At 41.1% G+C, this 18,856-nt stretch overlaps 1 protein-coding gene across 1 annotated transcript; it reads left to right on the top strand.

The window, feature by feature from the left end:
• Nucleotides 1-9,980: 9,980 nt before the first annotated feature.
• Nucleotides 9,981-17,442, top strand: LOC149813952 (uncharacterized). The gene is made up of 2 exons (XM_089992024.1): nt 9,981-12,210; nt 16,522-17,442. Exons 1-2 carry the CDS (start codon nt 10,744-10,746, stop codon nt 16,900-16,902), a joined length of 1,848 nt encoding a protein of 615 aa, XP_089848150.1. The 5' UTR covers nt 9,981-10,743; the 3' UTR covers nt 16,903-17,442.
• The last annotated feature ends 1,414 nt before the right edge of the window (nt 17,443-18,856 follow it).

The raw sequence follows: 18,856 nt of genomic DNA, 5'->3' as shown, positions 1-18,856 counted from the left end.
TGGAGTTCTTAAGCTGTAATGCCTTGTGGGGTACTCGAGAGTGCCAAAGAGGTATATACATCAAAAGAAAAAGGTGAAAAACATGGCGGTCCGGAACAATCAAAGTCTTTCATAATAAAAAAAATTTGTTGACTCAATTTTATTGAGACAAAATTTGAGATGCAAGGAGAACGGATACGAGTAAGGAGTATTCGAGACAGAAAAATGCGAAGGAGTCTTTGAGATAGGAAAATGTGAATTAGTCATACCTCAAAGGCTACTCTTCAATCTAGCTTGCAACTCTTCAATCTAGCTCCCGATTTGTTACCATAAACAAAAATGAGAGCAAACACAATGAAACGAGATATACATGGTTCGGTTCTCAAGAACCTACATCCACGGTACAAATTCTCTCACACTCTTATTCAGATCACCCGAGTGGTAGAACATATTTATACATGAAGATGAGGCCAAGGAGATAAGGCCAAAAGAAAGAGACAAAAACTGTTGCAAATGCTTGGATTGATCCTCAAGATCATTAGTATCCTCCATCTCTCCTTTTATCTGTTTTTATATCTTTTAATCTTCTCTTCCAGCCAATTGTGATCTGCTCATTATTTGCTGAGTCACACCATGCTGCTGAGTCATCTGCTGAATTACCATGCTGCTAATATTTTCTGCACCTTTCAGAGTCGTTCCTGCTCAATATCTTAAGTTTGAGAAGCATGATTATCTCCAAATTGCATATTGTGACTAAGTGACACTAACAATTGAGTGAAACTGAAAGAAGCGCAAGCCAGATCTAGACTTGAGGTCCAGTCTTCTCGAGTGAAGCAACATGAATCGAGTTTAGCAGGATCTATTTAGATCGATCTTAGATTTTGGACTCTTTTATTATTTAGATCATTATATTTGGATATTTATATATCTTGTATTGGGATATTGAATCATATTAATTGATCCCCATACTTAAGGATAAGTCTCTTTTTTTAGAAGGTTATCACAACATGAAGTCTGTTTGTTTGGAATTCGAAACCTCCATCTTTAAAAGGACGTGAGGACTAGATGTAAAATCATAGTTGATATTAAAATTTGGATTGATTCTTTTGTTTAAATTTTCAGTTATTTGAATTTCTCTTTATTTCTTGTTTTTTTTTTTTTTTAGATAATTGGTAGAGATAGTTATAGTTTGATAGTTTTTCCTCGCAAATTTGGCAACAGGTTTACGTTAAGGTCAGCGAAGGTGAGAGTGGGGTTTTCCTTAACCTAGCAAAAAAAAAAAAACTATCATTATTGCCCACAAGGGTTCCACTCATCTGATAGGGGCGACTTGTGAATGTCACCAAGTTGACGGGAAGTCACAAGTTGGAAACCCATGGGTGGCACCCCCTTGCTGCAAGGCCTAAGCTGGGTGTACTCCCCGATGGGCAGGAGGGACCTTTAAGGGTTTAACAACTGCAGGCCAGCCATGGTGAGGGTGATGGGGGTTTTCTCTTAGATTATCCAAAAAAAAAAAAACTATCATTATTGTCCTTGTGTAAAATATTGTTTTCTACAGGTGAACATGCTGCACTATCACCATGATATATGGAAGCATATCCAATGTTCTGAGCATCACTTATTTGGCTGCCCCTGTAAATAAAAAAGGGAGAGCTTACAACCCTAGCTTTCAAGGCACAAGAAAAACTTTTTACTTTGGATGTCTATGGCTTGAGTTGTGAAAGTTACAAAGACACATTTGTAGTCCGTACTCCCTCTCTCCCGTTGGTCAAGGGAGCTCTCCTTGTCTGGTAGGAGCAGCTAGTGTATGTCACCTTGTGTTAGGACATTGCAAGTTCTAATCCCAATGATATCATTGTATAAATGGTAGGGGCCAGACTAATCCCAGCTTGACTTACAAAATAAATAAACTACGACCATTCAGTCCCCCACTTTCCCATCTCTCTTTCTCTCTTCAATCATGATTTTGTAGTGCAGCTAAATCCTTTTTTTTTTTGTGCATTGCACGAGCGCACATTATTAGTGTGTGTTTTTTTTAACACAAACTGGGGTTAGGCAGACCCCTGCCAATTATACAAGGATACCATTGGGATTCAAACTTGCAACGTCTCAACACAGGGTAAGGTGTACTAGCTGCTCCTACCAGACAAGCCCCCCTCCCAAGTGGACAAGACCTCATGAGTTTGAAATCTATAAAGAGTGCACCTTGTTGCTGGATCGAAGCGAAGCCTACCCTACTGTGAGCAGGGGAGGCACCAAGAGTTTGCCTGGTTCACCAACTAGAGGCCTGCGACCTAAGGGTGGGGGCATGGTCAGTTTGTCTGGTAGGAGCAGCTAGTGCACGTTGGGATGGTGTAGATTCTAAACATAATAGCATAGTTGTATAACCGGTAAGGGTCTGCCTTACCCTTACCCCAGTTTGCTGCCTTTAAAAAAAAACTAGATGCCTGCGACCACTAATGGAGACTTGCCTAGGCTTGTTAAAAAAAAAAAAAGCTCAAAAATGGGTGGCCTAGATCATTATTATATCTAAGATCCACGATCTGCATCTTACACGTGTTATGATTCTCCATGCATATTCGAATAGCCATCCCCCTCTTTCTCGTCTTTGTGTGTGTGAAGTACCTCTTGGGTTGGGGTAGACGGGTAAATTTGCTAGAGTATATACGCCTAGTCTTAGGCACCTAGCTAAATGGCTTAATATCATAGAAAAATACATAGCTTGGCAGCCTAGCCTTATCTTCATGATTGAGATTACAAGTACCTAGATATCTTTAATCATAGTATATCTTGTAGCTTCACGGTTACTAGGCTTAGTGAAAACATAAATTTTTGTAGTTTTATGACTAGGCTCTACAAAAAATATGTATTTGCACATCACGTGAAATGTAATTAAATTCATGAACTAAAACATTTTTTTTTAAAGCAAGCTAAGGTTAGGCAGACCCCAAGCCTCATGTGGCATAAGGATTCTAACCTGAGCCTCCAGCTTGGCACAGGACCCAGCTTACCACACTAAAACATTTGATTGACATAAATGGTGTTTTTTTTTTTTAAGGCAAGCTGGGGTTAGGCAGACCCCTACCAGTTATACAACAATACCATTGAGATTTGAACTTGCAACGTCCCAACACAAGGTGGCCTGACATGTTAAGCCCCCCACCCCCTTCTTAACCAAAACGGAATGCAATCCTAAATGTTGGGGCGATAACAATATCAGATATGCCAAACCACTAAACATGGCCAATCTCACAAATGGATCTTGTTCAACAGTGTCCCTTGATGAGGCCCACCCACTTACACACTTGCTAAATCTCCACCATATGCAACTTCTAGTTGTGGCACCTTCACTATGGAATCCAATGACAGGTCCGGTGGTTGCTAGCCCCACCATGCATCGTAACGTCCGGGTTCTGAGTTAACTTTGTCCAAACCCTGGCCCGTGTTCGACTTCGTCGATGAACCTTAGCATTTTCGCAATTGTAAAAAGCATTGGATTTCGTGAAGTTGATTGTGCTTCATATCATGTCCAGATTAGTAGTAATGTGAAGTGTTCATGAACTTGGTCTTGTTTCATCCAGGTCTAATCAGACACAGACTTGGACCCAATTGCCGGGTATAGTATTGGGTCCGGATCCAGATCTAATCGGATCTACTATAAGAAAAACCATACTTAGACCCGATAAGAACTATATGAACCAGACCTGAACCATACCCAGTAAAATAATATTTTTTTACTATTTTTACATTGAAAATTTGAGGGTCTTAATTGGAACTCGGGTCGGACCTGGGTCTGGTATAAAATTTCACAAACTATACCTAGATCCATGTAATAATCGGACCTTTGAGTACAAACCCAGGTCTTATTCAGGTCTTCTTATTTATCACCATTAAGGGTGTCAACAGGTCGGGATTGGTTGAGACCCAGGTGGAACCAGACTTAGACCAGTTTTTTGGGTACGGTATCGAGTCTGAACCCGGGTCTAATCGAGAACACTATAAGAGAAACCATACCCGGACCTGATAAAAACTACATGAACCAGACCCGAACCATACCCAGTAAAATAATATTTTTTATCATTTATACATTAAAAATTTGCAGGTCTTAATGAGAACTCGGGTTAGGCCCGGGTCTGGTATAAAATTTCACAAACTCTACCTGGGTCCATGTAGTAATCAGACCTTCGAGTTCGAATCCGAGTCTTAATCGGGTCTTCTTATTTGTCACCATACCCGAACCCTAGGTTTTGGTTCGGGTTGGATCTGGGTAAACCCGACCCGTTGACACCCCCATTATGCCATGCATCACTGGTTGGTCCAATTGTTCAATTCTTTTCCTTTTGAACAAAAGGAAAACTTTATAATTTCTAGTCACGTGGAGGGGGGCAGGTGGGGCGAGGCACAACCAAAGGCAAAAGAGCAGAAAAAGGTTGTAAAGTTAGGGCTGTGAATGTGGGCATAAGGGGAGCAATAAAGGGCAGAGAGCACATGAGCATCGATGGGCCTCCCTACAAAGTGAAAAAAAAAAATTTAAAATATGGTAAGAAGCATAGATCTGTATAACCTCCTAATGACCATTTGGTGCCTTTCACATTCTACAAAAAGATGGCAGACTGGCAGCTCCAACATTGCCAAAATTAACCAACAAGTTACTTTTAAGAAGATGAGTACTGCACGTTGACACCACCATAGTAAGGAATCCCAATAACTTAACAAAGTCCATATTTTCAATGTCGTCCAAACGCAACCCAGCAAGTCCAATCATTTCCTATATGTTTTCTTTTCTTTTTTTAAGAATTTTTATAGACAATGGTAAAGTTCATTAGAATCATAGTGACAATGTCACCAATATTTTGAAAACATCATATTTTAAAGGGATATTGTCATGGTGATTATTTGCACACACACACATATATATATATATATATAGTCAAGAAGAAAACAGTTTTTTTTTTAAAGGCTACCTGGGGTTAAGCAGACCCCTACCGGTTATACCATGATACCATCGGGATTCAAACTTGCAACGTCCCAACATAAGGCGATGTGCACTAGCTGCTCCTACCAGACAAGCGGAGCCAACTATCGTTCCTTGGCTTAAAATTTTTGGGAACACCATGCCCACCATGTGGAGTAAAGTAAGGATGCAAATGCTTCGGATCAAAAATAGCTAAATACAAGGGGATTTGGTTCGGAATCGGATCTGGAACAACAAAAAATTGCAAAACCTCGATCCTGAATCCGACCCATTTGGATCCCTAATGTGGAGACCCAGCTTCATCCTTGTGAAGAAACGGCTCTTGGGTACCAAACTCATAACATCTCTATATGAGCCAACCTGGAGTGCAATGCCCCCGGGGGGCATGGTTGTTATTTTGCTGTTAAAAAATACATTTTTAATATGATATATATTAACATGTTAAAAACATATTTTCCATTTTCTTGTATTATTTATATACTTACTATAATTTTATTTATTTGACAAGTTTACATCAAGACTGTTCCAAAAAATCCAAAATGAGGGAAGTATCACAAGGTTCTCATGAGATTTTTAGGAAAGTTGTGAATGCAGTTGGTTAAGATACTAAGGTACCGTTTGGATGACACCCAAAACCCAGTTTTAATTTGGGTTTTGGGTGTAAGCTGGGTTTTTTTTTACCTAAAAACCAAGTTTTGGTGTGTTTGGGTGATACACCAAAAGCTTGGGCAAGTGACCCCCCCTTCCTTCAACCTGGTTTATCAAGGGGGCCCTCCCAACTACCTCGACTCTCTCTCTTTCTTGCCTCCCAATATAACTTATAAATCTGGCCACCTTCCAGCGGGTCATCATCCGAAAATGATCAAAAACTTTTTTTTGTTGTGTTTTTGTTTTGGTGATGGCTGGCCAACCATTTTTTGGCCAGCCGCCGAATGTGAAATGGCCGGCTACCCCCGGCCGAAAAAATGGCTAACTGGCCATTCTTTTCTTTTTTTATTTGGTCGGCCATTTTCTGGCCAGGCCTAGCCAGAAAATGCCCCACCTTTTTTCTAGTTTTTTGTGATAAAAAAACTTGAAAACTAAGTTTTTGGTCACCCAAACAGCCCAACAGAGGGCTGGTTTTTGGGAAGCCAGGTTTGCCACTAACCTGGTTTGAGGCAAAACCTGGCTTGCCAAACACCAGGTTTTGGCCCGTCAGTCATATTCGCAAGGTCAAGTAAGCCCAACCATGAAATCATACTTACTAGTCTTTGAGATGACCCAAGTCTTGAGTCATCAACTTAGCTGATCCAGTGCCAATGACAACTCGGCTCATCTAGTGGGGGCGACTTGTAAATATCACCGATGTTGAAGAAACATTATGAGTTCGAAACCTAGGGTGCGTCCCTTGTCATGAGGTTGAAGCTGAGTGTACTCTCTTATGGGCATGAAAGATTTGAGATTTTTGCACCAATGAGGTTATGCGTTAGTGAGGTGGTTTTATTATGTTATCTCAGAAAAGAAAAAAGAAAACAACTCAGCTGATCTGGTTAGGACTCAGCCTAACTCAGTTTTGTATTCCATATAAGGGTTAGAACCTAATGGAAAGCAACCAAGTTCACAAACTTCAAGGTTTTCCAAATGCTACTCTAGATGTTGGGCACGTTGGAAGAGCTAAAAACTTTTATAGGAAAAGAAAGTTTTGCCTATGAGAAGTTTTTCAAAAGAAAGTTTTTGCTTGTTTGTGTAGCATGAGAAAAACAAAAGTAAAAAAATGTGAAAAAAAATGAGAGTTGGAAGAGGGTGGTGGTAATGGTGGTGGTGATGGTGACGGTGAGATGGATGGTGGTGGTGAGATGGATGGTGGAGAGTAAAAATAAATTTTCTCTTGGTAGGCAACATTCCTCCACCCTCTATCGAGGAATGTTTCTTATCTAAAAAGTGTACTAAACTCTCTCAATGAAAGTTTATCTCGGTGAGAAAATCAGTACGAATTTTTCATTTTGCATCACTTTTCCTACATCTTTCCATCCAAACGTACCCTTTGAGTTCATGAATTTTGATAAGGTTTCTTATGGTACATTAGCTGTTACTAAAGTCTCTATTCAAGGAAAAGAATATGGTTTGACTAAGGTCAAGAAACTATATTGACTACTTTTTTTTTTTTGAAAGGAAACTTGCTTGCCTACTTTGCCGGCAGGCTTTTAGCCTTGTATGCTCAGGAGCCAGCATAAAAGGACAGGAAAGATAAGGCACGAGCTAACCATATGTCACAGGGACACGCCGTTTTGGTCATGTATCTCTTGTGACAGGAGCGGACGCACTGATTTGGACACAAATTCCTGCAGTCGTTATTTCAATATTATTAATAGTTTTTGTTAAGAATATTTCAATGAAAAGCATTTTTCATATATATATATATATATATATATATATATATATATATATATATATATATATATATATATATATATATATATATATATTAAGCTGGGTGAACATTGAAATTTTGAAACGTATATAAATATATATATATGTGTGTGTGTGTGTGTTTCAAAATAAGTTCAAATTCTCATTGCTTATTAAATTACTCAAAGCATGGATGGGCCGAGGAAGGAGGTCCAAAGTTTCTGTGACAGGAATGGACAAGGAATTGAGGGCAATATTTTGAGAAGGGGCGGGGATTGAGACCTTGCCTACCCCTTATATTCCTGTTTTTACAATTTTTACAAAATGCATTTGATTTCAATAAAAGATCAAAATTTCCTAAACTTTCCATTTTCTTGATGTTAGTGGGAACATTAAAAATCTTTAAAAATCAGGATTCTTTAAGTGGTATTGAAATGCACTGTTGTTTCCACCAGTAATAGGAAATTAAGATTTTGTAGAGATCTAGATTTTCATTCACTTACAAACACCGTCCGTTGTTTTGACAGAAGAGTAAGGGTGTGCTTGAGTCTTCCAATATAAGCAAAACAAAATAAATTAAGAAAGAAACGGTTAAAAAACAGCCATGAAAGACAGCTTCGATGGTGGGTCTGTCTGGCTTGTGTGTAGGGATGGCAGTGAACCGGGGGAAAGCGGGGGCCCTCCCCGACTCGCTCCGTTTGGATTGGGGATGAAGGAAACGGGTTGGAGGCGGGGACGAAGGTTAAAATCCATCCCCGTTCGGGGATAGAGGCGGGGATGGACTTACACTTTTCCCCACCCTGCCACGATCCCCGCCTAGCCCTGCCCCATCCACAGTCCTTCTAAAGGATGGCAATAGACTACGGGGAAACGGGCCCCTGCACCGCCTCATCCCCGTTTGAACCCGGAATGGAGGACATGAAACGGGGATGAAGGCGGGGGTGGAGATTAAAATCCATCCCGGTGGGGGGATGAAGGTTCTAATCTTGAGACAGGGTGGGGGTGGAGACCCTGTCCCCCGCCCCGGTCCATTGCCATCCCTACTTGTGTGTGCAGAGAGAGAGAGACAAGAAAAAATTCATTTATGCCCAATATTTTAGCCCTAATTTCAGAAACAGGTTCACATTTTTTTAATTTCATAATACAATCATGGTTTCCTGGAATCTACGAAAATAGTGACTTAGTTTAACATCCATCGTCTTGAAAAACGTGATTTTTTTTTAATTTCATATTGTCATTTGAAATTGGACAATACTTATTTACTCCTATGGGAAAGATAAAAGTACTATTGTCTTTTGATTTAGTTTAACCAAGATTTAACTTGAGTAAATAGATAGTGGTAGTTAGGGATGTCAATGAATTAGATTTTATCCAACCGAAGTAGCATTTGGCAAGTCAAAACTATATCTCACTATGATTGGATCCGACAAATATCTGAATTTAATGGATATCTGAATCCATTTACATGTAAAAAAAAAAAGTGAATCTGGCATGAGCTTTGCACCATCCAAATTAAAATCCATTTAGCCTACATCCCAATAATCAAATATGGTATTCACCATATCCTATTTGATCGGATCCGTAATGGTAGTAACTAGTAAGGATCGGACTCTGTTTGGTAGTTTTCAAAAAACTAAAGGCCCATGTCAAGAAATTCGAGATCCATTTTAAAGATTAGGGCCAAAGGTTGGCCCTTAAATGAAATTTTCTTAAAACAAAAAATGTAATAAAGGGCATTTTAAAATGACAATCAAGCTTTTATTCCTAATAAATAAATCTGATAGTTTTTCTCATTTTTTTAAATATCTCGCAACTTTTAACCTGTAGTTCAGCAAATAACGGAGTGGGTTTCTTTTCATTAAACATATGCGAAAATGAACAATTTACCCTTTCAAAAATATAACGAAAACACGTCCTAGTTCGGAGACTTCTTTATCTCAAACAGTAAAACCGCACGACAATTTAAAAAACCTTTACTTGTAGATACATTTTTATTTGGTTAATATGGTAACCTTAACTCTGCCTCACCATTTAATCAAAAAATTAAAACCGTGGTGGTCGAGAAATAAAGGTTTCTGCTTAAAGAGAGAGAGAGAGAGAGAGAGATGGGCACTTGTTTTTGCTGTTAGTAGTGAAATTCTTAGGGCACGTTTGGAGAAAGGAATTATTTTTCACATGCTAATGTAAATCACTTTACGTATAGATTTTAACTGGAGACCCCTCGTTTATGATAACCTAACCATCCTGCTATCTTAGATCTGCCATTAGTTTTTTTACAGCTTCCAAAACGATCTTCAAAACATTGTCTCTCTCCACACCCACACCAACCAACTATGTTTCATTGGAACGTTCCAAACACGAGTGGATGAATTGGTTCCAAACACGCGTGACGCGTGGAACAGCTTGATGGGAGAGATAACAAAGAGAACAGCAAAGAAAACGTGTTCCCAAACAGCGAACTTGCCGACCTGCACATTTTAGGAATGAAAGAAAAGCAGAAACAGAGAGGCAAGGTCCGTTACTCCTCGAAACCTGAAGCCCACAACAAGGAAGGGTTTTCAAACTTCAAAAGTTTTTACATTGGTGGTCATCCCACAGGAACAACACACTAACACTCACGCAACACCTGCAAATCAAAACCAAACCAAACCTAAAAAATACAAAGGATTGCACCCTCGTTTCAACGCGAACGCCAATTCCCATACCCCCACCGACCACGACCAAGCCCAAGGGGAGCAGAGAAACCCCACCACCACACACGCAGAGAGAGAGAGAGAGAGCACAGCAGCAGCAGCAAGGACTCCCCATCATCTTACATTGGTTGCGAAGATCCCTCTCCCTCCGTTACCCACCATTTCCAATTCCTTCTCTCTTCCACAGAGAGAGAGAGCAGCAGCAGGAAGGACCCATCATCCTACATTGGTTGCCGAGATCCCTCTCCCTCCGTTACCCACCCTTTCCAATTCCTTCTCTCTTCCACACACACACACACACACACACAGAGAGAGAGCAGCAGCAGCAGGGACTCCCCATCATCCTACATTGGTTGCGGAGATCTCTCTCCCTTCGTTACCCACCCTTTCCCATTCCTTCTCTCTTCCACACATACACACAGAGGCAGCAGGAGCAGGACCATCAAAGGGCGGAGATCCCCAATTGGTTGGTTGTTCCCTTTCCCTCCGTACCCACCGTTTCCAAATCCTTCTCTCTTCCACAGAGAGATATAAAAATATAGTCTTTCTGCCAATTGGGATCCAACACGTCCTCTTCAATCTGAGACCCCGCCCGAGAATCGAGCGTTTGGAAACACTCAACCACCTCCGACCCATGCCTTAGGTTTCGTCCTCCTCTCCTATTTTTCTCCGTAGAAAAAGGAAGAAGAAGAAAGAGAAGAGCTTGGTATGGAGGACCTGTCGAGGTACGCGCACAGCCCAGCGCACCTCGCGGTGCTCCAGCGGGACCACGCGGCTCTGCGGCGGATCCTGGCGGGGCTGCCGCGGCTGCCGGAGGCCGGCGAGGTGACGACGGAGGCGGATTCCGTCGCGGCGGAGCTCCGGGCGGACGCCGTGTCGGCGGCACTGGACGTCCGCGATGGGATCCCGGGGCGGGAGACGCCGCTGCACGTCGCCGTCCGGCTGGGCGACGCCGTGGCCGCAGACATCCTCATGGCGGCCGGGGCCGACTGGAGCCTCCAGAACGAGCGCGGGTGGAGCTCGCTGCAGGAGGCCGTCTGCTCGCGCCAGGACGCCGTCGCGGCAGTGATCGCGCGCCACTACCAGCCGCTCGCCTGGGCCAAGTGGTGCCGGCGCCTCCCCCGGATCGTCGCCGCGGCCGGCCGGATGCGCGACTTCTACATGGAGATCTCCTTCCACTTCGAGAGCTCCGTCATCCCCTTCATCAGCCGGATCGCCCCCTCCGACACCTACCGGATCTGGAAGCGCGGTGCCAACCTGCGGGCCGACATGACCCTCGCCGGCTTCGACGGGTTCCGGATCCAGCGGTCCGATCAGAGCTTCGTCTTCTTCGGGGAGGGCGACGCCTCCGGCCGGATCCCCGCGGGCGCGCTCATGGTGCTGGCGCACCGCGAGAAGGAGATCACCAACGCGCTCGAGGGCGCGGGGGCGCGGCCGACCGAGGCGGAGGTGGCGCGGGAGGTGGCTCTCATGGCGCAGACCAACATGTACCGGCCGGGGATCGACGTGACGAAGGCGGAGCTCGTGCCGCACCTCAACTGGCGGGGGCAGGATCGGAGGGACACCGTCGGGGCGTGGAAGGCGAGGGTCTACGAAATGCACCACGTCACAGTGAGCGTCAAGTCGAGGAAGGTCCCCGGGGCGATGACGGACGAGGAGCTGTTCGCGGTGGCGGCGGCCGCGGAAGAGGAGGCGGGCGCCGCAGGAACGGAGGATCCTCTCACTGCAGAGGAGAGGATGCAGCTGGACAAGGCGTTGAGGGCAGGGGGAAATTCAGACGACGAGGAAGGGGATGGTGGCGGTGGTGATGGCACGGGAGCGGCCGGGAAGGAGAGGAAGGGGTGGTTCGGAGGGTGGAGCGGGAAGAGATCAGGGGAAGAAGGGGATCGGGCGGCGGGGAAGAAAGGCGGGGACGGGAAGAAGGCGGTGAATGGGGTGAAGACGGCGACAGCCACAAAGAAGAAGAAGAGTGGTGGTGGTGGGTTGGGGGATGGAAAGAATGAGAGTGAGTACAGGAAGGGGTTGAGGCCGGTATTGTGGTTGACGGAGGATTTCCCGTTGAAGACCGAGGAGTTGCTGCCATTGCTAGATATCTTGGCTAACAAAGTGAAGGCCGTGAGGAGGTTGAGGGAGCTCTTGACCACCAAAATGCCACCAGGAACGTTCCCCGTTAAGGTAGGTATTCTTCCCTTTACATCATCTTTTGCTTTTTCAGTTTTGCCTTTGCTGATTAAACTGGTGGTGTTTTACTTCTTTGCTTGGCTTTCTGGCTTGGTGAATTAGTGATACTGATAACGGGTATTTTTACAAATGCATTGATATCCATAATTTTGTTGCCAAATCGTCCGGGCATGGGCTTGGAAGAAATTTGTAGAGATGATTCCCAATTTTTATTGTTTTTTTTTTATGTGCATTGCTAGATCGTATACATGAATTTAGTGTTGATCATTGTAAAATTGGCTCAGCATTGGAGATTCGAGATATTGTATTTGTTGTTGATGTTTTATTTTCCTTTTCCCCCTAACCGTTAATTTAGTCTCTTATCTTCCTTTCCTTCTTCAAAGTGATGCTGTAAAGCCTCTAATGGTTTGGAGGAGGTTGGGGTAAGGTCGTGTATGCCTCAGGTCTTGTGTGATTTTTCTGCCTCTTGTGGGGCTTAAGTTATTGAAAATTATTCTAAGTTCTAATACAACCTCCTTTGTTATTTCCTTTGATTAGTACATTTCTGACATTCTTTTGGTTAAGAGTTGATCAGAAGCAATCCACTCATTAGTCAACATTCTCTTTATGTTGAACAGTAAAATTATGAATTGGAAGCTTTAAGTGTCTTTGTGGATCTCTTTTGTATGGCTGTGTGGGTAAGGTAGCGTATGATTTTTCTGCCTCTTATGAGGCTCAAGTTATGGAAAAACCTTTTCTAATACAACCTCCTTTATCACTTCCTTTCATTAGTAGCTTTTTGTCATTATTTTGTGTAGAGTTGAATCAGAAGTATCCAGTCATCAATCATCATTCTCTTTCTTGAACAGAAAAATTATGGATTGGTATGCGGCAGCTCTTCCATGATTTTCCTGCCTCTTATGAAGCTCAAGTTATGGAAAATCTTGTTCGAATACAACCTCCTTTATCACTTCCTTTCATTAGTAGCTTTTTGTCATTATTTTGTTTAGAGTTGAATCAGAAGCATCCAGGCATCAATCATCATTCTCTTTCTTGAAAAGAAAAATTATGGATTGGAAGCTTTAACTATCATTGGGATTTCTTTTGTATGGCTGTTTCCAAAGCGTCAGAGGTAGGTTGGGGTGTTGTCTACAATGTGGCCTTTTGACGTGCAGTTGGTGCACTTTCATTGGTTGCAGATAACAGGATAAGTGCATTATGGTCATAGCTCTTGGAAGGCATTGCCCACACATTGGCTGTTACTTTATATACTTCAAACTACATCACAAGCAGGTAGAATATAAATGAAGAGGGTGATTGAAATGTGCATTAAAGCAAAGTATTGGTGTACATGCAGAATATCATCAAAAGCTGATGCTTTCTTGAAGAAGCTTAGGCGATATCCATCTTGTAAGAAGAATAAAACCATTTGAGCCAAAATATCTGGCTTACCTGATGCTATATGGACCTCGTGGTTTGTTGACTTTTGACTGCAAGGCCTTCAGTTCACATGGTGTAGCAAGAACCACAAATCAGAGGCATTTGCAAGAAAGGGAGGCACATTCATCTAATATTGGAGACTAGTATAATTCCTGATGCCCAACACAAGTCCTTGGCCAAAATTGAACCAAATCAGACGAGTGTTTTGAGTTTGAAACTGATTGTCCGGTCTGGTTCAGTTGTCTTGTCTGGTTTTCATTGTTGGACAAGCTTATGCCATTGATGTAGGAGACAGGTATAACTCTGATAAACCAGATTGCACCATAATCAGATCAAGCTGTTGGAGGTTGGATCATGATGAATGAGAGTGGTTTGAACCATAGTTGCCAGAACAGGAATTGAAAACAGGATGCAGTATGGGAATCGGAAGCGGGAAGCAGTCAATCTATATTTTTGGAGGATTTGAGAAGCGGGAAGTGAATAAGAAGCGGTAGGGGAAATCGTTCAGGAAGCAGTATAAGAAATTATGAGAAATAATGATGAAACTATGGATGTAAGAAAACAACTTTTAAATAATGAAGTTCTTTGAAGAAAAAAGAAGTATGTCAAAATGAATAATTAAAAAATGACGTCTACAATTGACAATTATATCATCTTATTAGAAAAATTACCTAAGATCATTTAATAGGATAACTAAATAACGCATACAATCAATAAAAATGCAAAACCTTTAAAAACTACAAGCTCATAAGTTTATTTCGGAGTTTGGATACAAAACATTGCTATTATAAAAAAATTGTGCAGCAATTGATGTGTAATTCATTACATATTACAATTCTAAGAAACTTCAACTAATCTTAACAATGTAATCAACTATTATATGATACCTTTAAACAATAAGAAATGTACAAGAGTGGACAATGTTTATATATATATATATATATATATATATATATGTGTGTGTGTGTGTGTGTGTGTGTGTGTGTGTTAACAAAACAAATATCTAAAAACATATAGCTAATTATGTATTGCTAATGATTTCATATTATTGTAGGTATGAATATAATAATTGTAATATAATAAAGCTGCATATAAGATATATAAAAGCTTTTGAGTTGTTGTACAAAAAATACAAATTAGGCTGCTAAGCTATTTTTCCTCTGTTCAAGAATTTAGCAATTTAAAGTTTTGAACAAATGTAGCTCTATTATGAAACAAAGAACAAACAACTGCAATTAAGAGAGAGCACAACAGTCCAGCATGCATATAGAAAGACATATCAATCTAGATATGGTAATTAAAATAAAAGGAATTTTTTTTTCAATCAAAATAATAAGACTAAAGTCAAAAAACATGTGCATTTATATTCTATATACTATGCAAATTTGTGCATTTATTTGAGATGAACAAGAAAAAAAGGGGCCTGTGGCTGTACTAGACAAAATCACACTACAAATGATGAAGAACTAGAGTTCCTATATATGAGGAATTGAATTCCTCAACTTGGGAATTATAATTTCAATGAAAATAAAAACTCGTCCATGGGAATCGTGATTCCCTTGTTGCAAAATCGTGATTCCCATGCATAGGAAGCACGATGATTCCACACCACATTCGGTTCCCGCTTCTTGGTAATCGTGATTCCCACCTTATAGTAGTGCTTCCGATAACTATGGTTTGAACTTAAAACCGAGTTTGTCTTGTCTGGTTTCAAGTCTTGGACAGACAATTGGTTTCTGGTAAAGTTAGCAACACCAATCTAAGTTTAAACTTAGGAGCTTGAAGGAATGTATCTACTAGCCAAGTCTAAGACTAAAAATCTATATATAACGTATTCCAATTTCGACATAACTTTTCTTCACTTTATCCCTCATTAGTATTTCCCATTTTTGTATACCTTTTCTATTCTATGTTTGGATTGGTCTCTTTTGCGTCTACTTAAAAAGCATTCCCTTTGTTTCCCTTGTACCTGACTTTGACATCAATGTCTAGTTTGTTGGGGTCCTAATTCTGCCCTTGCTCTTATTGAACAGAGATGCCACAGAACTCAAAAGCAAGTTATACTCTTGCAGAAAGATTAACCAGCAAACCTAGTGAGGGGCTTAGGCAAAATATACTCTTTCATGTTTGCTTCCTATGTAGTCAACCATTCACCTATTTGAATTGGAAACATTGTACTGCAATCTTTTTCATAAAGCTTTTGTTCAATCTTTTCAGGGCATATTTAGTTCCTTGGTCACGACTAGTTTTCGAAATCTGATTCTACTAGTCAGTGAAGTATGATGGATTCTTTGGTGGTGCTATCCATTGATGACTGTTAGATCTGGAGAATATACCCTTTAATGCTTCTCAATTGATTTGTACATTTTAGTGAATTGCTGAAAGTTGACATTTGCAACGAAATACTGGCCCAGTTGTTTGCACCATTTATTTCTTTTCTGCTTTCAGGATCTTAACTACTATTTTTCTCCTGGATAAAGTTGGTCTTCTCTCATCCAAGATCTTACAATAGCGTTAAATTGCAACTGGTCTAATTAGTCTTCCAGAATCCAAACTTTCTTAGTATGTTTTAAATGATCTGATTTTGTGGAGCTAGTTACAAGCAATAGAGGATGTTAGAACACCTAGTGCAGCGAGATCTGTACTTTCTGTTGATTCCATGTTTCATTTTCTTGCTTACTTCCCTAGGAAACTTCGTGCAATTTAGACTCTATTACTTATCTGACTTAAGATACCTGACAAAAGACATAGAGGACTCCAACTCATTATTGTTACATTATAAACTTAATTTTCTTCTGTAGAGCACTGCCTTGAAACAGCTTATGCAAGCACTTTGAGGTTGCTAAGTTTTACAATTCTCCTTGTATTGTTTTTTATGCATTTCAGGTCGCTATTCCAATTGTGCCCACCATTAGGGTTCTGATCACCTTTACAAAGTTTGAGGAGCTTCAGCCATTGGAGGAGTTCTCCACTCCTCCCTCCAGTCCTGCTCATTTTCAAGATTCCATGACCAAGGATTCTGAGTCTTCATCTTCATGGATCTCATGGATGAGAGGAAGTCGGGGGCAGCCAAACAGCTATTCTGTGTCCACAGATTGCCAATTGAGAGATGATGTTGATCCATTTCTTATACCGGCTGACTATACTTGGATAGACTCAAACGAGAAAAAGCGACGGATGAAAGCAAAAAAGGCCAAGAACAAGAAGGGGAAGAAGCAGGTATCTAGGAATTCCGAGATGCAACATGCCAGTGACGTTGAAGATTAATCCCCTGACCATTGACGACAACAAATTAACATTTTGTTTGGCTTTAATTTTCAAGGGAAATTTCTGGTCAGAAAGGGGCGAGAGAATCGGTTCCTTGGTGGTGGTGGTGGTGGAAGATCTCAGTAAGGCTTTTGATTGAGCTTAACTTAGAAGGTGATTATTTATCGCCACCTTTGTATGGATGTGATATCAGTGAGTTTTTCACAATCATGTTTCATGATTTTATGTGTTGTTTTTTGTTGTCGTTCATGCTCTCGAATCGATTATTTAATTGATGCCAAAACGCCATGAGGGTCTAGGACCCCAGCCTTCTTATACATCATGATGTGTGGATGTTAAAGGTGACTGCTGTCTGATGGTAAAATACAGCAGCTTATGTTGGGCACTGCCCATCCAAGGAGATTAAATTGACACACTGCTTTTGTCATCACCTGATTCATGAGGCATGCTGGAGCACATCAGCTAGTTGGTTATTCCATCTGTATTTCTAGTGTACAACCTCTATTTAGAATGTTTTCTTCAATTCATTAAATTTTGCAATTAAAGTTGATCTTTCATCCCCATTGACGCAACTTTGTTTTGAAAGCTGTTATCTTGACTAAGAAAATGTCAAATAAACTAAATTTTTTGGCTCATGACAGCGAAGCTCTTTAACAAATCACGTTGAAAATTCGTTGGACTAAATCTGGAGAATATGCTTCTCATTTACATTGAATTTCATAATTGTGCTTATTTTTTGTTTCTTTACAGGGGAATTAGCTGTTAGTTTCCACTGCATTCGTAATTTCAGTATTAGTATGCAAGATCAGTTTATTAAACGCTTCTTAAATGCGTTGGCATAGGCCTAGACTTTCTTAGTCCATGTTTGGCATCATGGGAAGCCACAAAGTAGCGGGGACAATTAATGGAAGAAGGATGAAACCAAAAGCAGCAAAGTAACTGTAAACAGCCCACTAGGGCTGCCAATTGGTCAGGTATGATCTGATCCTGCCCCACATTAGATTCGTTAGGGTCAGGGTTTGGTAACAAAGAAAGGGCTCTGATTAAACTATCTAGGTCAGAACTATGAGGTCCTGTTAGCATACTTATGGAGCTGGTATAGTTTACGAAATTTCATAGGCCATCTGACTATAGCCCTGATAAAGATCCGCATCTTTTTAATGTAAATTTTATAATAGTATTATTTTTGCAGACCTGATCAAGCCTAGTTTATGTTACCCTTATAGGATCCATGTATAGTTTTGCTTTTGGTATTTCTAGTCAGACCCAGACCTAGTACCATCGCCTGAATGTTGGATCTAGGTTTGGGGTCATCCAGGTCCAGTGAGGGTCCAACCCATTGACAGCCCTGGGCTTAGGTTCAATTCAGCTACCTTACCAGTCTGATTCAAAGCCCAACAAAATCCAATGTCTTTCATATAAATATGCATCTGATTAGGGCGTACACCCAAATTGGTATCCAATATGGGCTTTCTACATCCAAATCTGAATCCAACCCTGTCTCCACTTAACTTACATGCAATCTGAATCCGACCCGTTTACATCCCCCAACGTAAGCCACAGCACCAATTTATTTTCAAGCATTTTTCACAAGCTCAAACTGAGGTGATAACTAAGTGAACAATCGATGAGAAGCTCGTAACAAACTCCCCTTTGCCATTTTTCAAGAATTTCTTCGATTTTTGAGGCAATTAAAGCATCTGATGGATCCATCACCTTGTGCAAATAAAGGTTAGACGTGACGAGCAAAGGAATTCTGCTGAAGTGTTTCATCACGAATGTTGCACAGAATAAATTATGCCATGTTTATTAATCTGATGCCGGAGAGTCCACAGTGGATTGAACCCGACTTCGACTTCCCTCTACTGAAAAAGTCGAGAGAATATGCAGAATGAGATTTCAAAAGAATGCTTTATCTGGACTGGACAATTAAGTTTAAAAGGTTTTGGGAGAG

This window comes from Nuphar pumila, chromosome 16, assembly GCF_984573655.1.
Source record: "Nuphar pumila chromosome 16, dmNupPumi1.hap1.1, whole genome shotgun sequence".
NCBI lineage: Eukaryota > Viridiplantae > Streptophyta > Magnoliopsida > Nymphaeales > Nymphaeaceae > Nuphar > Nuphar pumila.
This window is presented reverse-complemented; position numbering and strand designations above follow the sequence as displayed.

Bases quoted from the DNA above. Each gene is read 5' to 3' on its own strand.
- LOC149813952 (XM_089992024.1), top strand. From the start codon at position 10,744: ATGGAGGACCTGTCGAGGTACGCGCACAGCCCAGCGCACCTCGCGGTG. The intron at 12,211-16,521 runs GTAGGTATTCTT...TATGCATTTCAG, and splicing joins CAGGAACGTTCCCCGTTAAG to GTCGCTATTCCAATTGTGCC.